Genomic DNA, 27560 nt, shown 5'->3' with positions numbered 1-27560 from the left:
CTTCAACCTCCAAGGCCCTGAAGTGGACTAAGTGGTATAGAGGATGGTGGATGGATGGACTTTCCCCCATTTGACACATTAATGAATGAAAATACATGTGCATGTGATCAAACACCCTCACCACTGTATCATTATATCCACTGGAGAATAATTTTGATAACAACTCTGTGAACTTGGTTTTAAATAAATTAAAACTTAATTAGTGGTTTCTTTAAAAGCCACTACTCACCCACAGTCGCTGTCCACTGGTGTTTTCATTTCCACTTGATCAGACCTCCTCTCAGGGGCGTGTTAGACAACACAGACTGAATCTCCTGTTAAGGAGAAACAACTTGTTCTTTTAACCTTTTGGTATTTTGGTTTAGTCATCTCACATGATTCATAGGGACATAAGAGAAACAAATGCATAATCACACATACTTGCTAAAAGGAGACGAATTACGTTTAGAATTTATCTCTGTCAAGCAGAAAATAGACCCAAATATACATGCATGTGTTGACGTTGAGGATAATTCGTATATAATCTTTTGATTTTTGTGACTTAGCAACAATAGCAGCCGTTCGCTGTGGAATAAATCAACAAAGTTCATTCTGATCAATATAGATGATGCTCACACCACACTAAAGGGAAGGTGATTGAGGAAAGGGCCTCAAAAATGTTATTTTATTACATCTTCTGAGGACCAGAAAAGCCTGATGGCATGAAGTGAAAAACCTACAGTTTCAACCCTAGAACCACAGCTAAAGATGCTCCATGAGCTATAGACTGTTTTTAAAGATTTTAGCATGCAACTCCAAAACTAAAAATAAATGCACAAGTGATGAATAAGATCTAAAAAACATAAATACATGACCATGGTCTAAAACACATGGCACAGTATTATCTACATACACTAAAATGCCAAATAACTTCTGCCTTTACAAGCCTCCAAATCTTCTTAAAAACATCTTGCTCCATACAAACATTGAAAACAAGGGCTTCATAGAACTTAACAAAATGTAGACAGCCAGCTTAAAGTCAGCAAAAATACCACTAGATATAAAATACAATATGCATCTACAGTGTTTTACACAGCAGGGAGGAAACTCTTCAAGAATACCTTAATGTGCTTTTCAGTCACTTTCACAAGTAAAAAAAAAACTGTTTTCCAAACACATTACATCAATTCAAGATGTTGTCAGTTCTATTCGTCTTTGAGATAAGATCTTTTTTGTTCTTCTTCAATAACCCAGACACAGTGCAAAGCGAAATAAATAAAAAACCCATAAAGATAACAGTCCCCAAATTATAGTATTTTAACACTGAGATTAGATTTTCTTACCATGAGTCACTCCACACTAAAAACAGTCTTAAAGCAGGGAGACAAGTAATTTAATGATGAAGTGCAAAGGAAGTCAATTGCTACTTTTACTGGAAACTGTTATTATCATCACATTTGGCTTATCAGCAGTTGTTTTTCTCCTAACCGTCTGCTTCCCGTTGTATCTACCCCACACACCATCCAAATCCTCCCTTTTGCCAGTTGTCAGTTCCCAGCAGAGGGCTCTGTCAGCAAAATGCAAAACCTCTGCAAGCTTACAGAAAAACAGACAACCTAGTTTTAAACTATCAGTTGTATAAACGAGGGGAAGATTTCATGTGCTTTCAACTTTTTTAGGCAAGAGTCAACAATCTGCTAACCTGCATTGTATTACCTTCAGTGATTTATATCTGACAGTAATGCATAATTTTATTACATACTTAAGTTTTTATTATTATTATTATTAATAAACATGTACAGTATGATTATTTAACAGTGCATGCAAGGTTGAAATCAAGCAATCAAATCAAAACTCCTAACTACATAATGCATTGTTCAATTCTTTGTGTATTTTCTTCATTTTCATTCCTCTTTAGGTTTTACTGTAACCCACATGATAAATTACTAGAACAACTGAATACAGGGGAGGTCTCCTGTGTAAGTGTGTCAAGTTTTGAGGTTAGTTTTTGACCATAACATATATCAGCTGCAAAGTGCTTCCAGTCAGAGAATACAGTTGAAAATATCCTCAATATATCAATCATGTCCTGTATTTTGTGCTGGAAAACATGTTCTGGTTTAACACTTTCCATTGAGATAAGAAAAAAATACAGTGAGAACATCCATTAATATAGGTCTGAGTATTATAACAAAAATAAATACATTTTCTAAGAAAAACATCCATTTAGTGACACTTAGCCACTTCCAGTCACTTCAACCTTCCGAACAGATTCAATGTTATAAACAAGTCGATTCTGCTGCTGCAAAAAGTAAATTAGGTAAATCAATAATTGCATATTGGGACTTGAATGGATAATAGTGTCTTATCATTTCTACAGCCACAGTTTTATGGCTGGCAGATGCTGGAGATGATCTAGTTTGCACTTCAAAATAAAAACAATGATTAAGATTTAAAGTGATAGACTAAATTCTAGCTAGAGAGACCTAGTACATACAAGAGTTTGAATATTAAATACAGAAAGCAAATAGGTAACTAATTCTAACTGGGACAGCACTAGCAGATCTAAAGTGAAAGATAATAACCTTTTTTAGTTTTCAACCAGGGGAGGGCAGTAGAACAGAGATATTCAGCTGCAGCTTGGTGATGGTGCAGGAGATATATCATAGTTTTAGAGCCAGAAGGTTAGTGCAAATGGAACAGGCCATTTTTTCTCATCTTTCCGCCACAGCTACACTGGGTCTTGTCCTCCCTTCTCTTCTCTGTATTTCACGTCTTTAAGCTCAAAGTAGCTGTTTTTAAGACTGCAACCAACCTGGTTACATGGAGTAGACCTGTGGATGTTAAGTCTTTGGATGATTATCATAAATCATGCAAGAAGGTAACATACAGTAAAAAAATAAAAATCCAAAGAATCAGCTAACAAGGATATTTAGCAGCCTGCAGCCTCACTATAAGTGTGTGACTGGTTGTCAGTGGATAGAGTGTGGATGAGGCAGGCCAGCAGCACATTTGGATGGCTTTTAAAACCGACGAGTAATGTACTTGATGTAGAAGGGTGCGTCTTAATATGCAAAGGTGATCCTCTTCCCTTGACTCGTCTGTATCCCTTGGCCTTTCAAAAACTGATTAGGAAACACAAACGGTCTACAAATCACAATTTTTAACATCGCTGAATCAAAGCGTGGCATTGCTTTTTATTCAGTATTCCTCCTCAAGTGACAGAAAATGAGGAAATGTCAGATACTTTGCAGATTTTTTTCTAAATGAGACTTGTTTTGTTCCCTTGAGATATTTTAAAGATCTTTCAATGACCCTTCTCGCCAAATAATCATCACGTCAGAGGTTAAAATTCCATCCGATAGACTTGGCGCAGGGGAAGAAAGGGGTCACTGTAGTGTGTGTTAGTCAAACAAGTTGTGTCTCAGTCGAAACAAGGGGAGGTTATGGTGCAATAGTTGAAGTAGCAGCAGTCCAGTGACTCATTTCTTCAATAGACAGATCTCTGTGCTTACGTTCAAAGTGTACAATCAAATAATATCTAAAATCCTCTTCTGAATACCCTTAAAAGTTTGACTGGGCTTTACAAAGTAAAGTACCTGGTGATTACACTGTATGGGGCACTCCATACACTCCAGTCCACCTGTCAAAGCCAAACACTGTTTGACAGTTTCAGTTTTTGCTGCTGTCTGTCGCAGCAGATGGTGACTGTGTCTTTTCCTTCACCTCCTTCTGGCCTTCCTTCTTCTCATCATCGTCCTTGAAGAACAGAAGAGGAAACATGCCGAGGATACAGCCGATCCCGACGCCAATGGCTTTACCCTGCACACGAGAGAATTCACACAATTCACACACACAAGAGAAAAATTTCAATCTTACACCCAATGAAAAAGCAACTTTGACACCAAACTGTCATTCCTCCTTTTGACTTTTTGTTTGTATTGTTGTTTTGGTGTGTCTGAGTTTTAACACCACTTTAGGGTAAATGCAGCAAGCACAACTTACTAAATCCTTTCATGCAGCATATACCGCGCTTCAACACAAACACACTAAATATTAATTTCCAATTATACTTTCACATGTTTTCTGTGTTTGTTTGTAGGAAAACAAAACATGCATTTTCCCAGAGTGATCAAAAGGGCAGATCACAGAAACCTGTGTTGGTGTTGTCACTGTACAAAAACCTGTCTGGATCTAAAGTTAATGCATTACACAGCAAAAAAGAAGCCATTAAAACGCTCTCCACAGCAGACTCATTAATATCCACCTTGGCAGTGTTTATGTTGAGTGGCTTTCTGTTTAAAAGGCTTTTGTCTATCAATTTATGACCTGATATGCAGTGATTGAAAGCGAACAGAGCTTGTGGGGTTTAGTGCCAAATGATGCTACTAACCGTGTGAGAGCTGACTCTGGTCTGCCACATGTCAGCCTGTTTTGGGCTCAGGTCCGGGATCTGCATCCCCAGCCGAGATGCTAAGGCCTCCACATAACCTGCCAGCCTGAAGGGAGGAGGGGGGTAAGCATAATGACAGATTAAACCACCTGTGCAATAACACTTCCACACAAAACTGTCAAGTAAATAACTGAACTAATTGATAATAATAACAAACAAAATACATCAGCAGGCTAATGTCTGCTCCTTGTTGCTGCCATCTATCACAATCCCAGCAGGATTTCAAATATCAGCTCTAATGGGAGTGTGAGGAAGTAAAATCAGATGACAGATAGTTCACTGAGTAGCAGAGTAACATACTCATTAACTATCCAACCTTTTTGTTGTCCATCTTGGTTGTGAAGTGGAAAGTTTTGTCTGATGCAGAGAAATAGATAAATAATATTGTATGTAGATGAACAGGTGAGAGTTTTGTCAAAAAAATCACTTACATCCAAATTATTTCATGCACCTTACAAACATAAAACATTATTGTCGATGTGAAAACAGGCAGTGTGGGCCCAAAGGAAAGAAATAATAAAATGAAATAAAAACAATATTATATTATTAGAACTCTCTTCAAAGGTACTATCCGTTATTTCAGCCCAGAGTCTAGAGACCCACCTGACAGGAGCATTCGTTCTATATTGAGTGGAGGAGATGGGGCTAATATTCATGTCAAAGCAGCTGCAGTATTATAGCATGTGTCCAATCATAAATATTATACAGGTCAGTCACCAGTTTGAGAGAAGAAATTCACATCAGTATTTTGTCCCAGGTCTGGTGCACTCACTTGCACTAATGGATCCCCAGTTCGCTGCCTACACAAATAACCTGCACCTGGAGCTGTCGAGTCAGTTTCATATTTGAGAAAAACATATAAGATAAGATAAGACAGAGCAAGTGTGTGTGTGTGTGTGTGTGTGTGTGTGTGTGTGTGTGTCTGATGACCAGAGCCTTTTATCACAGTAGAGCAGGAACAGACACTTTGGAGGAAAAAAATATTATGCTTTCATCAATACAGATGAGTAATTATTAGGTTAATAAATACTAAATGATCATGTGGACACAAATTATATGATCAATCATTTTTAGATCCTCTGCACTGATTTCCCTGCTGTGGCCAATAAATGATATCACTGTTTGCTGCTACCTGTATGCTGGAAACAGGGGGCAAAATTGAGTCTCTAGGGCACAAGGGTGTGTTCTATATGTGCTCTGCTTCTATTCTGTCAGTTTGAGGTAAATGAGGCATAACATGATATATATGAAAGTCAGCAAGCTACATTGGTTATTTTGTTTTGTTTTCCATGAAATGCAAACCCATTCCAATCCACATCCTGTCTGCTGCATCCACACAAAACATTTGGATTTGTCAGGTACACCAACACAAACACTCCTACCTTCAGCTTCAGAAAAGAAAGTACTGCAGATTTCACAATATTGAAATGATGAAACATACTGAAAGCAGAATAAAATATTGTCCCCACTAATAATATCCTTTGTCTAAGGCAGTAATTTATTCCTCAGTGTCATTCTGCCCCAGAAAGCCACTGATGCATTTTGTCCATAAGAAACACAAAGAGTAGCTGAGACTAAGCCTGGGCACAGGCACAGTAACACCTGTGGGCTTCAGCACCACTCGACTGGTTTCCCACATCCAAGGGGGACCCTCTGCACATAGAAAACATAGACACGTATATGTGGCTATGGTCACACAGCTTGCTCTCTGCAGACACACTAAACATGCATACGGGAAATTTTATACAAGAGCAGAAATGGCAGAGCAGTACAACCAGGTCACCGTCTCACGCGTTGATTGGAGGCAATAGCTGCAATGTAACTATGGCTTTGATCAAACAGACCCTAGGGGACTATGCTGTAGTGACAGCTATTTGTGCTGCTCAATTACAGAAAACAACATTTGGCAGAGAAACAAGAGTCTCTGACTTTCACTGGGAGTTATTCTCTTCTTCTTGTCATCCCTGCTCCCGCATCTACATTTCCTGCTTCCCTTAATCTTTATAAGATAACTGAAATGTGAACCAGTACAGACAATAGATAAATAAATGTTGAGGATATCAAAGAGTTCTAAAGCTACGGTACAATAATTTGTTCAAAAAACACTTTTAATTTTCTGGTTTTATTACTTTTAATTAGAGTCAGAAATGTATTCTTTAAAAAATAAAGTTGTCATACTTTAAAAACTACTCAATGGGCTCTGATAAAGTGATAATATTATTCATTAGTGAAAATTATAGATTATTGTCACCAACTATCTAAAACATGTTTGCAGTAAAGAGGCATCACGAGTGTCTTTTGAGCCTCCTCCTCAATGCTCAGCTACCACTAAAGTGCCACTGACTCCCAGAGCAATTTAAAACACAGGGTTTATTTGTGTGGCCATTAGCCTTGCCTCTTTGAAATGAAAATGAACATAAGCTGTAATGGAAATGTTCGAGTGAAGATAACCTGCACCTCTGAGCTCCACTGAGACAGCGTGTCACAGACAAACAGACTTCACACTCAGTAGATTTATCAATAAGAAAATAAAAACTCTCTTGCCTGGTGTAGTTGAGTTTCACCTTGACAAACTGGCCACTCAGGCACCACCTTTCAATTATGATGGAGTGGAAAATATAGTTGCACATACAAAAGCAAATTGTGTCTACTGACACTTTTATAGAGGCCCAGACAACTTGGCTAATCCATCACATTGACTTCCACATCTGTCTGGTTACCATTTGTACAGCTGTCTTTGTATCTACCTGTCTCGTTATGACCTTGGCTGTTATTCTGACTGGCTCTGCATTTAAACAAGTAACAATCTGTTATGTTGTGAACAGTCACTGAAATAGCAGACTGCTGGCGTGGCTGGGAGGGCCTCTGCTGTTGCTATAGGTGTTGTTGCTGACCATTAGGAAGCTTATTATGGGCAAGTAGGATTCTTTAAAGTGGATAACAGTCATGAACTGGCTGATTGAAACTTAATAATTATAGAAACATTAATTATAGAAACATTATTCTGCTTTTGTTGATGAAACCTGATCAAATGCAGATATGATAAGTCCTGGCAGCCATTGTTTTTATTCACGTTTACATTATAACTTTGGAGAATGAAACAAAAAAGAAAAGACCAAAACCGTCTATTATATCAGTACATGCTTATAATAATATTATATGAATTATTAGAACTTAAAACATGCAGTGTGCCTTGTACATAGTGAGGCACAAAAACATAAAGTGTTTTAAAAGGGGCAGCATGATAGTGTTCTCTACATATGCCTACATCTAGGGGTTTGTTTATGGCTGTAAACTTTCCTGAGCCAATGAAAAATGTCTGGTTTCCTTATTAACATGTTGTTCAGACTTAAACATTTTTGTTCTGACTGGTTTTGTCCTTTGTACAGTACCAGTCTTCTTCCTCTGGGAAACAAACCTCTGGTGGCTGTATTTCATTTTCTCCCTTGCTGCTCATGTTTATCTTCCTCTGGGCTAAATTCAATAATTACTGATTAATCCTAAACTATTTAATGACTTAACCTTCATTAACCGCAGTAAAACTGGATAGTAAACGTCTTCTTTTATGATGCTTATGTGTGTATGAGTGTGTAGGTGTATAATGTGTTAAAAGTCTTACCCCAGTCCTGCCAGATCAGACACCAGGTTGCCGAGGGCAGCGGCTGTAAAAAATGTGAGAACACAGGGAGACGTGATTATAAAACAAGTTAGGAAACTGAGGTTTGAGCTGAGGGCAATCAAAAAGCACAAGACACAAAATGTGTTGGTCGAGAAAGGTAATTTTTCATCATGTCGAAGAAAAAAATGACACATTCTGTCGAGAACTCAGAGGCATGTGTCTGGAGCAGGAAGCAGCTTGTACAGACAAATAGACCATAATGCCTAGAAATGATTTCTCAAACAAAACAAAAAAAAAGAAACACAGAACAAATAGAAGTCTATAATTTATTTTCTACAGTAATAAAATACTGATATGTTTAGGTTCATTCTGCATTCCTGGCTCGTTAATGAGGCAGATGCACCGTTGAAGCCCATATCGCTCCATCTGCCCAATATCTTCACATGACTAATCACAGCAGTAGAGCAGCACTTCACAAAGTGCTCATGTAGAAATAACTAACGAAACTGAAGCTAAAGGCAGATTTGGATGCCAATGCTGGTCTCCGTCACTAGGTGGAGCAGTGCTGGGGAGCAGAAGACCAGGAGCTGTTGTGTAAAGGAATCTTGTTCTGCTGCATGTATGTTACTGTAGGAGATGCTTCCTGTGTTCTGTGGGTTCTCTTTGTCTGTGACTCTGAGTTCAGCTGCCGCCGCGGCACAGGTGCCCTCAGGGGAACAGAAACAAAGCAGCAGTGCCATCATCAAGACACAATCTCCCTGTCAATCTCTGGAAGGAGGTCTTCAGTGCCCTGATCTGATCTTTGAGCTAAGGCTGAAAACAATATTGTGCTGAAAGAGTCATCTGCCTACTGACAGTCTGTAGTCGTACATCTGAACGAGTCATTCGCAGGACCTGCACCCACATGAACTAGCACATAGAAATTCAGATAAGGCACTAACTCCAACAGTCACAGTCTAATTAGTGAAAACTGTGTGTGCTGTGATCTCAGAAAGTGTTGTTTACTTTGTATCTGCAGGCCTATGACCTATGAGCTTGTTAGAGAGGGAGCCTTGCTTCCCTGCTGGAGCAACACATTAATGTTAATAGGTTGCTGCTTTATTTGTATTTGGCTCTAATTAAAGATGTGTGAGTGTTGCTCTGTGAGAAGCTCTTTGAATGACTTCAGAAAAGAGTCAGGGTGACGGGAAGGGAAGGCTCAAATTTTTCATCAGTCAGCGCCAAGACACACTGTGGATTTCTGCTAAATGAGAACATTGTGATATTTTCACCAGACAGGAATGTTTGCCTGGGCAGGATCCCATGCTGAATATAACTCAGTGAACAAGGTGTTTTCACTGAAGAGAACACACATTAGTCAATGTGTGATAAACATTAGGTCCATTTCATGTTTTGTTCAACATATGATGACTCCAGATCTACACACATATATTATTAGAACGTCTTCTGGGTAAACTCTTGTGCAGACAGGAAACAGAAGGTAAAGATTTTTGTTTACAAAGGGACAATATATGCAATGTTATGTTTAACTGGTTAGATTTAACTGTTCGGTTAGTTAATACTTGTTAGCCTTCAGGTTTAGATAACAGGACTGATGAAGTAGTAATGAAACCTGCTGTTATTATACATCACACCTAGGTGCCCTGGGGAGGCAGATGACATAGAGGGTGCACTAGGCTTGACTCTGGTCAAGATGGTCAAATGAAATTACAAGCCAGGGCCAGCTGTCTGCCTTCAACTCTCTGCTTCTCACTGTCCTGCAGCAGATTCAGTCCACCTCCACAGGCTGGTGAGAAGTGCAGTCACACTCACACATACATGTGACTCTGAAGCAGTTCTAGTATTGGAGATGATTACCTAACACACACTTTTATATCACTCACTTTGCAATAAAATCTGTACAATTCCTTGTCTCACTCTCACTAAATAGGTAAAATGATGAGAGCATATTAGAGAAAAAATACTTGATTTGGGACAAAAATAAAGTCTTATTAAACCATTTAAACACAAAATAACGTTTTAGATTTTCTTTCCTGTTTCTATAATTGCGCATTATAGAAAGGCGTCAAGTATGGAAGACTGGATCTGGTCTCAATCTGGTCTCATTAGAGGGATATTGTAAACTGACCTGGAAGCACTTTTTCAGTCACATCTGTAAAGTGCGACTGCTCTGAAAAATCATCTAATGTAATGAACCAATGAGGATCTATTGAAATACTGCATTGTTAATAAACAGAGCTGTAATTTTTGCTACGATATTAATTTTATTTGGAAGTTTCCACACCATTGCTTCTGTTTTAATTAAGTAATTCGCGCAGCAGGGCGGTGCACTGTGTTGCACTTTCCAACTTTAATCGAGCCAGCTGAGACACAGTTGCCTCCAAGACACTGTGTGATTGGTGGACTTGACTACAGACTTGACACTAGTGCTAATTCACTCTGGACTAAGTTAGATAACTGCAGCCTCTTGATTTGCAGACCCTGAACGTCCCCAGTGAGTACCAGCAGAACAGCTGTGAAAATAGCGTGTGAGAGATAGAAACTAGTTTAAGGATGTGCTTGACGAAAGACAAGAAGCTCCTTCTAACTTTCTTCAATATAATTCTCTATATATTTGGCTAGGTATATATATCTTTTCAATCACTAATTTAGGGGACTTTCTGCAGCGAGAGCTCACTGTCGCTAGACTGGAAATTCTCACCACACAGTGATAACATGCTCTGCCTGTCGAACTGGTGGCAGCCTGTCTGAAAACCAACTGCACAGATTCTGCTGCAAATTTGTAACTTGATAAACCCACTGGTCTGTAAAAATACCCAGACCTGAAATTGCTCTTTGGCTTACTCACAGTCCATAATCAATTCAATTTAAAAGTGCAGAGAGAAACTGAACACATTCATACCTTTAAAGTGAAAATCATTATTATTATTAATTCCTCCTCTCTGGAGCAATTTCAGGTTATTTGCATCCCTCCAGTTCCCCTTGAAAAACAATATAAAAAACTTCTGACTCTGTTACAGCTTCAGCTGTGACTCATCTAAACCTTTCCGACAGGTTAGTTTACCCAGTCTGCTGGATGTTTTTGGGTTTGAACTACAATGAAATTACACTGCTATCACCAGGAGCAGCAGAAACAGAATGGAAAGACCTGCAAAGTAGAAGTGGGAATGTAGGTTCCCCTGAAATTCATCTCTTCGACCCGACAGTAAAGTGAGTGAGATGGAAGAGTAAGAAATGAATTTGGATTTTGTTAATATTAGTTTCATAATATCAGTTACATTATAATAATTTATTCCAGTGTTGACTGATTATATGATTTGTCACACAATACAAACATGTAAACAGGGACAGGCTTCACGCCTCAGCCTGCACCAGAGATGAACATCAGTGTGTGCTGCTGTCCCAAGCGCCTGTCTGCATTCACAGTCAGTATAATATAACACAATAACCACAACATCTCTAACAGATGATATTACAATGCAAAAGTCTCTTTGAGCTCAGTGGTACATCTATTTAATCTGCTGGTGAGCAACATTATCACATTTATAAAACTACCAATATCTCATTGAGCTAGTGTCTCTGCTTTTTCTAATGTTCTCTCACATTGTTTTGTGGATTTACTGATCACTAGAACATCATAATAACACAGCGTATTCTGCCAACGCTGAAACTGGAAACGCTTCCATTGTTTTAAATCTCCACTATGATTTAGATACCGTCACTCTGAATAGGAGGGAGAGCGTGTCTGGGCCGGCATAATGTTTTCATGACTCATAATGCTTATACATACATCTGGACAGAAAGCAAGGAAACACTTAGTAAGCATGTTTAAAGATTTACTGAACTTTGTTTTCAGAAAACATGAATGTTTCTCTAGTTAAGCATCATGACTACAAATGACATCAAACAAGATCCACTAAGATCATGTGATTGTCCTACCTGCCATAGTTGAAATGCCAAGGATCACCCCGATGGATAACTCGATCTGCGTGCCCTGGGAGGTGACACACACAACACAAACACACAGATTACAGACATTTTTGAGAGAGGAAAGCTCAGTCCTCTTAACTCCCCTCTGTCTATAAAGCAAACTGTGATTGGTTCATATTATATTCAGTTAGAAATACAGAAACTACTACTACTGAGGCATTCTTTGCATTTTTCAGGTTCTGGGAGTCAGACTATTTTTGTCACTTATTTTAAAATGTATAAATTTAAAAATGCACAAAACTTTCACAAAATAGCTGAATCTGGCCCAAATGTGTGATTACCTATTGATTTCAGTTTTCAGAATCCATTTTGCAATGTGCCAAACAGCAGCATGGTCTAAATGTGTGCTATAATATCCAATGCAGTACTTCTTGGTATAACACAATGGCTTTTGGGTTAAGCTAATGCATTTCATTATGTTTTATTCACATTGTTATATACAGTGGGTACGGAAAGTATTCAGACCCCTTTAAATTTTTCACTCTTTGTGTCATTGCAGCCATTTGCCAAAATCAAAAAAGACCATGACCACGACCATGTGATATTTCAGTTTTTCTTTTTCAATAAATTTGCAAAAATTTCTACATTTCTGTTTTTTTCTGTCAAGATGGGGTGCTGAGTGTACATTAATGAGAAATAAAATGAACTTTTTTGATTTTGGCAAATGGCTGCAATGACACAAAGAGTGAAAAATTTAAAGGGGTCTGAATACTTTCCGTACCCACTGTATGTTGTTCTCTCCATTTGTCTTTTCTCTCTTCCAGTAGAGGCCCCATGAGAGTTCATTATCCATGTGTTTAATAACCCTGTACTTTCTACCACGTCAGAAAAAATATAATACTCATCATTCAGGCTACAAAATGCTAAAAGACAAAAGATGATGAAATACAGACTGCAAAGCAGTGACTGAGAGATGACCATGAGTACATATTCTTTATACACAGATGTCCTCTGTTGAGATTAAATTTACACCCCTGAGCTACAGGGGACTGCAGCACTGCATGTAGCTCTTACTTACAGCAACAATCATGATGCAGTTGTCCAGGAATCCAAATCCGACAAAAGGTATTGCATTGTGCAGCAGAACTGTAAAACAAACAAACAGTAAATCCCCAACAGACAAAATACATATATGTGCATATGTGTGTTGGAAGAAAATGACAACCTATTAGAAATTATTGCACCTTGCCGAGCAGAAATGCAACAAACACAGAAAACATTATTTCTTTAGACACAAAAGGCTTCACTGACGTCTCTGAAATCTCAGTGTTTACTATCATTAAATAGTATATATGTTCAGATAACTGTTCATATTTCTTTAAGCTTTTTAAACCTCATTTTATTTAATTTGTGCAAATGTTTTACTTTGCTAAAAAGGCCATAAGAAGAGTCATACTTGCATTTCTGAATGCATAAGTGGTTAAAGAGTAATACTAAGCACAGACTAGAAGTACCACAAGTAAAGGTTGTCATGTCTTATCTCTCTAGCACAGTCGAGGACAAGGACATCGATGAAATTTGGATGAAACATAAATAATGTGGAGCATAATAAAGTGAAGTTCTGAGTAGAGGTTCAACACCGACCTTGTGTGTTAATAGACTAAATATAATCATAAATAAATCAAGTGTCATAAATATCAAGTAGCTCCCTTTTCAGACCAAAGAAGCTATCAGAATGTAAATATGTATTCAACCTCATACATGGATATTCTGTATAGCTATGATGTGTGTGTGTGTGTGTGTGTGGAAGAGACATACACTGATATACTGCAGTCAGTCCTGTAAAAGTGAATTTTAAATGTCACCCACACTGCACGGCAGGCTGCCAACATCGACTCTTAGTACTGAGATTGATCGGTCAACACTGGTGTATCTCACAATCATATTTAAGTCATGGGGTTATGAGCCAAGTGTTCAATAGATCCATTTTTACAGTAATGAAAAAGCATGACCTATATTCCATATTTTCCAAGTCCCAGTAAGAGAAACACGAGGCAACAATACACCCACCACAAAGACTGAGGCTGAGGCCAGGTTTCCTTTAAAGTTTGACTGAACTGTGTCTTTATTGAGGAGCTCAGGCAGGAAAACGGGCATTTCAGCACTGAACACTTAGAGGATCTACTGTATCTTTCACATGATGTCTCTGCCTTTGCTTATAGCGACAAGATGATAAAAAAGAGAAAACAAACACAAGATGATATGAACTATGTTGATTAACCAGTGGACTTTCCAACCCCTCAGCAGTCTGGAGTCATGTCAGTAGCTGAGTGACGTATGCCTATGTATGTGTGGGTGGATTACATAGCTCGGAAAGATACCACAATATAATAAGCCTGTTGAGAATCAACAGCTGTTACCAGCTCAGGTCAAATAAATAGCATTTACAAAAAGCTTGGAATGTAGTTCAACATAAACTTTATGCTAATGCTCTTCTTTTAAACCTTTTGGTGTTTTTTTTTTTATTCAGCGCTTTCTGTTCCCTGTGTTTAACGTTTTGCTTATATTAGTTAATGTTCTACAGTTTGCCTACTATCATTTATGAGTATTTATGGACCGTAGTAGAGGATAATGAGGCATTTACAAACCATAAACAGTCACTGGACCCATATGTGTGTGAGAACAGATCTTGGTGTCAGTTACTTTTAGGTTTATGTTCTTATTCAAACCATCCTCCATACTACTAACTAAACATTCAAGCACTTAAAGCTTCATAAAAATCCAACTTCTTACCGTATCTTAGCTGTGCTGCAGTAGGTGGTGCAATTTCCAGCTGTCCTGAAGAAAGAAAAAAAGAAATGATAAAGCATTTACCTGCTTTTTCTACACAGCAGAGACGTCACCATAAATATCAGACATTTCTTAAATGGTGAAGCTTATCAGCCAAGACCTTTGGGACATGGAGAGAACAGACAGGAAAAAACAAGAGAAAGAGAGAGAGGCAGAGTAATTAGGGGGAAAATTTGCAATTTGTCCGAGGAGATGAAATGGACTGAGAGACAAACTGGAAAAAGAGCTCGTCCCTTGGCGCCACTTCCTTTGAGCGAGACACAGATGAGGACAATGACGACATCAGAAAAGAATAATTTCACTGCCAATCAGGCCTCACAGGGCGCCAGCCAGCACAATGACTATAGCTGGACTGTGTGTGTGTGTGTGTGTGTGTGTGTGGTGACAAACAGAAAGAGGGACAGTGAAAAGGTGGAGGAGACAGAAAGAATGAAAGGCCATTGTATTCTGTCTTCATATTAACATATTTGAAATCACAACATCAGCGACATAGTATGGATGGAAATTATTACAATTCTAATGTTTCTGAATTCTGATCCTTCAGTTAAAACCACGAAGTTGTGGATAAGAGGGTACAGAATAAAATAAGTGTCAGACTGGATTTAGACAAGATCATTTCCTCTGCAGGTTTTGTGAGATTGAATTTATGCAGTGATGCCCGTCCACATAACGAAGTCTGTTCCATTACTTGCAGGCGTTATTGCACTACTGCAGGCTAAACCTGGCTGAGGCACAAATGCTCCCACACACACAAGCATGCATTTGCACAACATCAACACACACACACTCACTCCCTGCAGTCCCACTGTGCCTGGTACAGAGCGAATGAGAGTGAATGTCCAATGTCCAATTTCAAATTCGGGATAAAACCATATTAGTATCAAAGATTGACTCCAGGATGTGACCAGCTGTTTAAACTCATGTTTTTTTATTTTGAATATATTTTGTACTTTGCTGTTACATAATAAATCAGTTTATACAGAAAGGTGTCAAAACTGACAACTTCATAATACTCAAATCTGGACTGTAATGTCAAAAAAAAAAGTAATCTGCCATCTTTCCTCTGCCTTCTGTTTTCTCATCACCATCCCTTGCTGATTGTGTCACATTATAAATGTCGCTCCAGGATTCAGTCCTACCTCGGCCTCATGTTGCTGACACAACACCGGACTCTTACGAACCTCAGACATGTGCCTTTCATTAGCACTGTAAAAATAGTGCTGACATATTCAGTACTTACAGTTAGTTCATTAAAATACTCGCACACTGTCAAAGGCACGTCTGCCACTGCCTTCATCTGCAACACCCTGAGCCGTAATGAAATTCTCTCTAATTTCCCACTGAGCATTGTTGACGCCATTATCTCCTTTCACAGGTTTCAAGTACAAAAGCATAAACAATCAGACCACAAAGCAGTAAGGGACTAGCTAGAAGTCAAGATGTAATCCAAAGAAGATGGATGGGTGTTGCAATTACTCACCAGAAGCCATTTGTTTTCATTTATCTCTCATTCAGGGGTAGTTTCAGGGTTTAATTAAAGGCCTCCAATGAGCCTCATGTGTTCATCTATGAGCCAGTGCATCTCACTGAAGAACTGCTGCCTTCCTCCCTGAAGCGTCACTCAGTTGTCACATAACCATAAGCCTCTGCAAATAAAATACAGTATCGACTGTTCCAACCATTACAGAGGTACACTTTTTTTTGGCAGCTTGGACAGAATTATTATTATTATTTTTATCATTTTGTTTATCCTGCCTCTCATTTTTGCATTCACGCATTGTTGACTTTCGTTGTCAACTCGAGTAACAAGTGCACAGTCAGTAACGTTTGACTGCACAACCAACCAGAGGGTGTATCAAGGGGGAGGAATCCAAGAACAAATTGTAAGACGCTCACTTTTTCTCCATGTTCCCAATGAACTTCAACACTTCAAATGAATCTCAAGCCACGTGCTGTTAAAAGACCAGGGCATGTACTTTAGCTTCCTCGTGCCGTGTGTGCTGCATTTTCTGCAACGTCTAACCAACTCATTGTCTCAAAGTGTAAAAGCACCTGTTTACTTCAAGAAAAACACAAAAACATTTTAACCCTTAATAGCATGTTAGTAGGAATCAAAGGTGAGGGGCAGAATTCGAGGTAGAAACTTTAGAAACCTGGTGTATAAACAACATATTTTTCTAGTTCTCAAAACCTACAAATTGGTTCAAAACTAACTGTTTATTTTCCATTTAGTTGGATCCACGTTTAAGTTTCTAAAGGTCTTGGTGTTCACACAATTGAAATGGCTGACTTTTTATCATGTGTTTCTAGCTCCCCAATAAATGCCAAACAACAGCTTGAGATGAAAGAAACGATACAATAGATCAAAGAATAGGGTCAAATGAAAATGCACCTGAGTTATCGTCTCATCACTACTCACACGAGAAAACCCATTAACGACAAACAGAATCCCTTGAAACCTTTTCTCTCCTGATCGACTCGACTTCATCGAGCCATTTATTAGAACTGTGACAGCTGACATTGCTGTCTATTGCCCCCAGAGTCTTCTGACGCAAAGTATGGATTGCACGGAGTCCCAAATCCCCCAGAGCTGCTGTCTCCAGAGAATTCAATTTCAACAGACAGGAGTATTGAAAACATTCAGTGGGCTGCTCACTATAAGCTGGATTAATGAGCAGAACAGCCATGTTTCACGCTTCTCTTATCTTGTGCCATCTCACTGTAGAATCAGCCATTTGTCACACATCTAGCACCTGACACAGTGTTTAGAGACTAACATTAAAACATGTCACCATTTAAGGGCCCAGATCAAGTTCAGTCATTTCCTCAGACCCTCAGATTTCTTTTCATGTTGTTTTATGCTTCTTCAGCAAAGTTTCCTTTGCTGATACTGTTTAAAGTAAAGAAAGTCCCAGTTTTTTTTTTTTTTTTTGCCTGAACAAATGTTTCTTTCCAGACTTTGTCTCTTTGTGCCGGAACAGTAACATGGTTTTTGGAAATTGAATACAAGTCTATGAAGGAACCCAAAAGTAAAACTCACTTATGATCAATAAAATGTCTGTCAGTCCAATCAGAGTTACATTCACCTCAATAAAACCGCAGAGGCAACTCAGGAGTTGATGTACGTGTTTCATTGTGAGTCTGCGTATAGAGGCGCAATGCGGTTTGTGTGTGTGTGTGTATGAAACTACCACAGTTAGTGGTTGCGTGTCGTGGGCTTTATCTAGTAAATACTGTCTAAAAAACACGTTTGTCTTCCTTAAGGATTTAGATCAGACCTCTCCCCCTCCTCCCTGCACAGAGAGGGGCTTCTCATTATCTGAGTGCGGTTTGATAATAGTGTGAAAGCAAATGGTGTTCCAGTGTGTGAGCATGTGTTTGTTTGTATGACTCTATATAATATTATCTGCATTTTGTGTGTATGTGTGTCTTTATATGAAATCAATAGACCAATAGGAACAAAGGAGGCTACGTCCATTCATCAGCCCCACATCACCACTGCTGCTTTCCTGTGATTTATGAGGCAGAGAAGAGGACATGACACAGCACAGAGCATGTGGCCCAAGACCTTAACATGGGAACACAGTTTCTGCAAGTTCTGCAAAACTGAAGTTGAAATGAATTTCTCCTACAGTGGCTGATCACATTATGTACAAGAACCTGCACAAAATACTTGAGGAAGTACACGTGAAAAGCTCGATGGAATATCTTCTGTGGCTAATTTTCTTAGCTCTACCTTGAGGTCTAGTTTGATTTGCATATAAAGGTTTATTTGAAGGAAAGCCTAATTATTTCATTTTTAGACTTTCTGTTATTCTACCTGCTGCCAGTTACCAAGCCCTCGCATGTTTACTGAAAGACTTCTGAATGTCACATCGCAAATTAAAACACACTTGGTCTGCTGAGAGAAAATAATGAGTATCCACAAGCAAATGCAGAAACACCGAGTCAGTGTTCACCGGTGAGAGAAAAAGACAAAGCATGGGAGCACACCAGTGGACAAACTCAAGTCTAACAATGTAGCTCAATTTCAGCGAAGAACTACTTTTTCCTTAGAGTTCAGTGAACTGTATGACAGGTAGAGCAATAAATAAACTATAAATAATACCAGTGCCAATTACAGCTGCGGTGCAGGGCCTGAAACCAGACAGGAACAGGCAAAAGCCAACCACAAAATCCTTGAAAATATCCTCATGACAAATGGAAAACCACAAGTGTCTGGAAGGAAAGAGGGAAGTTGCCTGGTTTCTGTCTGTCTTATTGCCAACACTCAGCCAACATGATTACAGGAGACAAAGGGAAATGTTTTACCTAAAACACTGAATAAAAGTCAAGCATTTCTATTCGACCAAGTTAATTGCATCTCAAAAAGTGTATGCGTCCACTCTCCCAAGTGTCAATTAGCCAGTGAACATGAAGCCCCTGCTCACCGGTGGTGCACACAGAGACCCAGTGCAGGTGTTTTCACTTATTTTTGGCTTATAAGAACCTCTGTGTAGAAATGCACAGGAAAGTTTCCTGAATCTTGGATTGGCTAAATCTGAAATGTTAAATGTTCTGCTGTTTCCAGTGACTCTACACCTTCATGATTTGCTTTGCTCCATTTGGCCAATCGCTTAAACACTGTGACTCTGGATGTGATAAACAGCAGTAGTTAGTGTGGCAGGGGCTTTGAGAAAGCTGCTGGTTGAGGACGAGCTGTACACACGTTAGCTTCATCTTCTTTATGCACAACTGTCCTAGAAGTCAGTACAATAACATTTGCAGTTGCTTTCAGGTGGAAGATGGTTACCAGGCTCTATTGTGTAACATGTGGTTGGTTGGTTAGCATGTTCTGGTTTGCCAAATCTGAATATTGGAAACTACTGTGGTACAGCAGAAACCAAGATTTAATCAAAACACACACATACATATACACACACACACACACACAGCCAGCAGGTGCTGAATCCTGGGACCTTGTTATGAAATGACCGTTTTAAAAGTTATATTTACATTTGCTTAATAGTGAACAGCTTAAAGTTGCAGGATCAATATTTTAATATTAACAAAGGATTAAAGGTTCATGTGTGAACACAACTGCTCAGAGTGACAACTTTCAGTTTTGTCCCTGAACGTTACTGTTTTGGTTCAGTCCTTCTATCCCCATATCAGCACTGTTGCTTGGTGGAGAAACTTTAAGAACCGACTTTACGCTACCTGTCAACCACCACAGAGCAAGGTTAGCAGGGTTTAGCAGCTAAAGAGGCAGATAGTTCTCTCAGGAGTTGATTAAAGAGAGTGAAAAGTGGACTTTTATTGAAGTGATAACCCAGAACAAAGCAGTAAATACAGGCCTGGAGAGAAACATTAATGTTAACACTTATGAAAATGAGTTTAGTTTTATGGAGCTGCAGTGAAATCAGCAGCCACGGTGATTGTGTAGTACTTTTGTGGTACTTTACAAAAAGGGCATGTCATCACATGTCAAAGCTCATTAACCCATTCATTCTTTCTCTATTGTTATTTCACAGCCTGACTCTTCCACCCGCCCTTCTGTAACAACAGCGCTTCACACCTTTCCAGTCACCTGCTTCTTCTCCACCCACCAGCTCACGTGTTCTTCCCTCTCCAGAGCGTTCTGGTTTATATACCAGTCCACTTTCACTAAACGAGAGAGGGACCAGTGATAGGAAAGAGAGAGTGAGGAGCTAAAAGAGCAACTGAAAGAGGTGACAAAATGTGAGTTGATGTTTAGAGGAAGAAAAAAGATCAACCTGTCTCTTACGCTATGGAGCTGATGACCTCATGAGCGAATAGACAGGCTGATACCAAAACACACATCACCTTGAATATCAAAACACATCCTGCTCTGCATAATAATACTACTTGGCTTGCTGCGGTGCCTTTGTAATTTAATTCATGTCTTGGTCCATCTGTCTGCGTTTCACTAAAAGTAGGAACCATATGCAGCGATTTTCCTCCTCATTTTGTATATTCTGAATTATAAAAGTTTAGTTGGTGCCAGATTTCCAACTGGAAGACCTACAAACTTCCCTTATAAAGGACTTTTTTCCATTACACGTGAAGGGTGACGTTTCTCTTAGAGACCAAAAACTAGGAAAAGTAACTTTATTGTTTGTCTTATGAAAACACTGTTTGAAAAATATGAACAACAAAGCAAAAATCTAACCCCTGTCTTGCTAAGAATATAAAGAATATGAAGTCATCTTTTCACATAAGATCACATAAGACCAGGACTAACTACTGCTGCTTTGCAATAAAAGAACAGTGTTCTTCATTTCTTCTACATGGATGAGGTGAGGATTATGACTTTTTACCTGCCACCTGTTGTCACAGAATCTGCTTTTTCAATAAAGTCTGTCAGTGACATATGACACAGCACTGATGGTCACTATCTAGAAGTAGGAACCCTGTTTTTAATCCACCTGTGTCTGTCAAGGACAAATGATTTTAAAATGACTGAGGATATGGAGTGATAAACTTGTCGCTGCTGTAAATCCATTGGACGCCATGTTAGACTGGAGACCTTGACATGCACTATGACATCATTTAATTATTGGTAAGTTACACACACACACACACACACACACACACACACACGTGCTTTTTGTAGACACATGACTAAACAAATGTCACAGCGACAGCGGCGTCCGTAGGACACCCATAGAACTGAACTGCTGCATGATGGCAGCACCATAACAATGACTTAGAGCTGTTCAATACCTATGATGCCTCTACTTTCACTATGAGGGGGTGTCACTTGTGTTGGTGCATGGCTCACAGCAGGTTAAATGTCACCACTGAGTGCCATTCTGCAGATGTTTGTGTGAATGTGCAAGATAATAATCCTGACTGAGCTGAGGCAGAATGGAGGAATGAAAAGGTGCAGTCCTTTGTCTGCTATTTCAGACAGGAGGGTTATAATCGGAGAGGCGGTGAGAGGATATGGTTTGTTTCTTTCAGTGTAGATGATGGAGTCAAATATCAGCATGCACAATAGAGGCATTATACTGTGTAGAGGAGCAGCAATTTAAAATCCAGAAACAAGAAGGAAAGCTTTGGTCCTGGATTTATTGCACCTACTGAATCTGCACTGATCATGGAAGCTGGGTCATTTCAAACAAACTGAAAAGAAGAGGAAAGATGATTTGTTGTCCCCCAAGATTCAGCCCTGCAGTCTCAAGAGTCAACACCTCTTCCCTTCCCTTCTGCTCTCTCCTCTTTTGCATCTCCAGTTTACTCTACGATACGTCTCCTTCCTCTGAGCCATGAACAGACCCTGCCTGCATCTCTTCTCATGTTTCACTTTTCACTACCAGGCTTGCGGGAAACCCACGCCAGTATAATGGATGTCACTGAGCCATTCAGTAAGTGAACGCTGATGATCACATAGATCCAGATGGAACAGAAGGACCTCTAATCATTTATTCGTTCATCTTCACATTATGTTGCTTTCTTTATCTAAATCTTTACATTCACACAGCCCCTGAAGTTTTAGTGAGGTTCAGAAAAATGTAATGAGATTTAAATAATCACTTCAGGCTTTTGCTAATTCTTAATTTAATATGAAAACCACAGACCGAGGTATTTCAATTAATATTTTGTCCAAGCCAACCGATTCTTAGAAAGGGTTGTATCAAAATCTTTAAATTGAAGTCTTTACTCTGGTAAAGTTTAATTAGTATCAGATCAACAAAGGGAACTTCTCGAGATCCACACATCAGCTGTGCTAAATAGCGAAAATGCAATAAAGGGTCCAGGCTCCGCTCATGCTCCCAGATGGGTTTCATCTAAAATGTCATAAAGGCTGTCAGCTGCATTTCATTGATGGGTATTGATCCCTGGTCACGGTCATTCTGGCTTGAATCGTATCAAAAACACTGGCTCAACTGTCCAACATTGTTAAACTTGGTGTTGCATATTCTTGTTAAAACAGTCTGAGTCACCTTGTACCAGTCCTGTTTATTACAGTCCAACTCCCTCGCTGTTTTCACCTCACTCCTCCTTATTCTTTCTCTTGCTGTTTGTTTATTCAAATATCTCTACCTGCTTCTACTCAGTGTCTCTGATCCCACTCACCTCTGTCTTTTTACCTGCTTGATTTCTTCAATCTTTACCTTTTCCCCAGATATGGCTCTAATAACAGTATGTTTCTACCAGTTCAATGTGGTTGAACCTCTGAAACTGACCCTTCGTTCCTCCTGGTCCCCAGGAGCCCTGTGTCTTTGAAAAGTTTAAAGAATAAAAGTTAAATGTTTTAAAACTTTTAAAATGGTGAAACGTTTCCTGGACAACTAAACTGGCAACCCATACATACATTTGCCTGAGATTGCACTGATTTAAGATGGCAGCAACTAGTTTAGATATCACTGCACTGTAGACTGCATTATAACTGTGACTCGAAATCAAAATGACATTACATGGACAAAATAAATAGTCTGAGCTACAACAAAAGGACAAATAAAGACATGACTAGAAACACCAGGTCAACATTAAATAATGAATTAACACTTCCAAGGAATGTTGAATGAAAAGGCCTTATATTAAAAAGTCTTATCCTGATGCACAAACAGTTTTACATCCTAAAAGTCAAAATTTTTATATTACCAACAGATCAGATAACCAGATATAATCAGATATATCAGATAATGTAATATATGAAAGCGGTCATTTGTAGTGACAAGCCCACAGACAATTATCACCCAACACATTGGCAATGATTTCTTGCCACAGCACACTGCCATTATCAGCAGAAATGCTCGTAAAAGTGCCACATTACAGTACCAGTCCAGCATTAAACAGCAGATAGACGAAGTTAGCAGGTAGCCGGTGAACACAAGGAGCTTTTAGCTGCTAAAGAGTCAGATATTCCCCTCAGGAGTTGGTAGAAACCACAACAGAGCCAAAGGAAAAGTGACTATTAGACGTGACCAGAAACACAACCAGAAATAAGTGCTAATGTTGCTTTGTGCCTGCAGGATGTGTAAATAGACAAGTGTTAACCAGTTGATATTCGAATTGTAATATAATATAGAACTTCACAATTTAACTATGAAGGTGAATGTGACGAGTACACGAGGGCCGGTACAAGATGGTGTCTCAGTGAGACTCTGCAGGTAGACAGCCAGCTTCCTCGCTACTCAGCAATCCTGCATATAAATGTCAAGAAAATAATGGTTTGTCCTGCAGAAACTGGGTGGAACGATGATGGATGCTGATAATCTTAGAAAAAAAAAATAAATAAATAAAAAATCACCCTCTCAGCCAGTGAGCCATGATAAGAGTGAATTAACCAGTCCAGCAATCACTGATTCAGCTAGTCTGCAGCCTGTATATGGAGAAGGTAAAAGAATCCCTGAGGGTTTTTATAGCGTGAAGGTGAGGACGTCAGGAAGCCCCAGCCAGGCAGGGCCCCTAGGTGAGAGGACAGTGACTGTCCTGTGCGTGTAGTCACCTTGGTACATTTGCTCATGTTATTCTCAGATTAAATATTTTTAAATTTTAATGACAGATGATATTCCCTGATATTCTGCAGCTGTCACATTTGTGAAGATGGTGATATATATATGCGCTTTAGCGCTAATTGCCCAAGACTAATATTGTAGAGCAGTTGTGTCCCACCCAGCAAGTGTGGTCAGGATGCAATCAGCCACATTCGACAGGAAAATGATGCTGCACTAGGAAGGATGTACTACTGGGACTGGTGAGCATTAAAGAGTGAAACGCCTTGTAATGATAGTCAGCTGCTCTGTGCACCTTTTTCACTGACCCGTCATTGAGCATACATGCAGAGGTGACTGACTGCTGTGACTGAATCAATCAATACAGTGAAAAAATCAATACCAGCCCACACAGCAGACAACAGCTTGCTTCCCTCCCTGATTTAAATTTATGTTTATGATGTAGGATTGTGGCCCTGTGATGGACTGGTGACCTGTCCAGGGTGTACCCCTGCCTGTCACCCAGAGAGAGCTGGGATAGGCTCCAGCAGGTCCCTGGGACCCTGAATAGGAAAAAGCAGGTATAGATAATGTATGGATGGATGTATAGGCTGCATTATAATACCGGCAAACAGAAAAATTATGAAATATGTTTGTGTTTCCTTTGACAAGGTAAAAACATATGAGACATATAAGAATAATATATACACACACACACACACACACAGAAATCTCTTCAATAAATGATGGTGAGAAATTTAGATATTTTAGAGATTATTAAGATTTTAAGACAGTAAAAGCTTCAGAGCCAAGAGACGTATTCAGGTTGTCCCACAACACTGGAGTCATTTGTCCAGCAGGAGACTCAACAAAGCTGCTAACAAACGCTACTTTCCCACAGAGCTGCAGGGATAAAGTGATATAGTATTTTATCTTCGTCCGCCTCAGAGCAATAATCAGATACGTATATCAGCATTTTCACTGACAAACCAAAGAGCATTGATTAACTTTCCCAATATATTCTATGTTCTCAATGGCTTTAGAGCTGCATCGTTCATTTAAATCTAATTTCTAACGATGTGATGAAACACGGAGTCTTTGGGTAAAATTATGATAATCTATTTTAAAATACAGCTTTGCAATTCACACATAGACAGAGATATAGAGGGTGACAGGAGCTCAGAGTGGCATTCTGCTGCCTCAGATCCCGTAAAGCCTGATCATCATCGCTCATGTCATTTCTCTCCTTCTACTTTCTCTACGTATTGATCGACCCACTTCCTTCCACTCCTCCTATACTGTCCTGCCTTCAGTTCGCTCTTGTGTTACACTGGATCCAAATAATGCCTTAAACTGCTGCGCTTGAACACTGACTGTAACAGCGTCTGCACAGTACGTCAACATGCAGTACTACTAACAGGCATCCTATGTATATATATATATATATATATATATATATATATATATATATATATATGTGTGTATATAAACTGTAGATACTGCAACTATTTCAACCTTTGCCTTTTTTTTTTTTTTAACAGTTTGAGTAAAGTTTGTCTTGTTTCATCCTGCAGAAATGACAAGTCCACTACCACATACACTATTTACACCCACAGTATAGCTGCCACACGTCAGAGGGTGTGAACCTGTGGTAAACAGATGGTCCTAACTACTAATTTAACGCCCCGATGCTTCAGATATACACACCAGGGCGTATGTATCAGAGTCTACTGTATCGTTCTTTACGCCCCGGTCTCCATCCTGCATGTATGTATGGAGACTGTACCTGATCACTGTCAGAGAAAGAGCTCACCAGCCTGTACCCAACATGTTTCAGCACAAATGTCTCTTTAGGGCTGTCATTGCACATTTACTAATCCCTGATTATGAATTATTAGCATAATTATTATGGATGTGGAAATAAGAATTACTTTAATGGCAACACATTTTACTGATCCATCCCAACACATTATTTCTAGGTCAGAGGACTGACAGATATCAAGCTCTTTCTTCATCCTATGATGTATTGAAAAGTCAGGAACAGCCTCTTACATCAGTGAATGAAAGATGATGGATGAATATTCTGACAGATTTGTTTTTCATTACATATTCTAGCAAATACCCAGTCACACTGGACATTAAACCAATTAAAACTATGAAATCAAACAATTTAAATGGCATTTTCTAATGAAGCCTGTCAATAGAGATGATCTCCTAAAAGACTCAAGCCAAAATCCCTCCTGCCCTTATGTAGGACTATGCACCTCAATAGATTTAATACTGCAACTGCCTTGTTACTGTAACGCATCACCTACCTTGAGCTATTGCTATGGACTCGAACCTATGCAGTTCTCGCAGCAGACAGGTGCGCTCAGACGGATGGAGGCTGTAAATAAACTCCTTGGCACCCTGGGGTGAGTTGAGCGGCTCCATGGGCTCCTTCAGCGGGTGTGTGCCCAGGTTACTCCGCTGCACCAGCACGGAGAGCGGGGGCTCCGGGGCAAACCGAGCCATTGCGGGTGTTTGGTGATGGCCGAGTCCGGCTCTCAGAGCGAGGACTGGCCGCAGGACTCTCCGCAGGCAGGGCAGCATCTCGTGGAAGTGGGTCGAGCAATGCGCCGGGAACCTGATGGGGAAGAGTGGAGGACAATACAACAGGCCCACTTATCGCCATTTACAACACGCGCTCAGCACAAAAAACACACAAAACAAACAAAAATAAATAAACAAACAGGTGAAATAAGTCGATTCGTTGACATCTAAGAATTTGGATTTTATTTCAACCAGCCGCTGCCGAGATCGGATCAAAACAGGAGGCATCCTCAGCCTGGGGGTTTCAGGGCCTGACAAAGCTCCACGCCGTCTAGGCACATACTGACTCAGGATCAGCGCACAGACCGTTCCGGGAGCATAAAGTAGGAAAGGATGCGACAGCGGTGTAAAATACAAACTGTAACTTGTCTTATCGGACGCACCTCAGTCGTCGCTCCGCTGTCCCGTCCAGCAGCCTCCACAAGAAACCCTGAAGAAGCCGCGTCTGCCCCTGCGCATACGTCTGCTGTGAGATCTGGAACAGCCAGACAAGAACCTCGATCTCCTTTACCGGCTGTAGTGTTTGTACAAAATCACATTTTTGCGGGAGTGATCCCGGGCAGCTGTAACCTCTGGCTGACAGGATGGTGTCAGGCGGATGGGAGGGCGCTTCATCGGCACCGAAAATACTTTCCAATAGCAGCGCTGCGTTCGTCTGTGCGTAAGTCTGACGGCACCGAGACGCGCACTGGCA

The 27560-nt window shown here is 39.7% G+C and overlaps 1 protein-coding gene across 2 annotated transcripts; it reads right to left on the bottom strand.

The window, feature by feature from the left end:
• Positions 1–228: 228 nt before the first annotated feature.
• LOC113122762 (transmembrane protein 65-like) lies at positions 229–27455 on the bottom strand. Of its 2 annotated transcripts, XR_003294901.1 has the most exons (9): positions 27250–27455; positions 26590–26900; positions 14775–14819; positions 13060–13127; positions 11991–12045; positions 8052–8094; positions 4373–4478; positions 1323–3801; positions 229–314 (listed from the first exon to the last, which is right to left on the bottom strand). XR_003294901.1 is itself a non-coding variant. In XM_026294306.1 (8 exons), exons 2-8 carry the CDS (start codon positions 26864–26866, stop codon positions 3652–3654), a joined length of 744 nt encoding a protein of 247 aa, XP_026150091.1. In that variant the 5' UTR covers positions 26867–26900; positions 27250–27455; the 3' UTR covers positions 629–3651. The 2 variants fall into 2 exon arrangements, 1 of the variants encoding a protein (XP_026150091.1); XM_026294306.1 differs by lacking the exon at positions 229–314 and having other exon boundaries at positions 629–3801.
• Between the last annotated feature and the right edge of the window lie 105 nt (positions 27456–27560).

This window comes from Mastacembelus armatus, chromosome 16 (genome assembly GCF_900324485.2).
Source record: "Mastacembelus armatus chromosome 16, fMasArm1.2, whole genome shotgun sequence".
Taxonomy (NCBI): domain Eukaryota; kingdom Metazoa; phylum Chordata; class Actinopteri; order Synbranchiformes; family Mastacembelidae; genus Mastacembelus; species Mastacembelus armatus.
The sequence above is the reverse complement of the archived record's forward strand: the minus strand, read 5'-3'. Positions and strand labels throughout refer to the sequence as shown.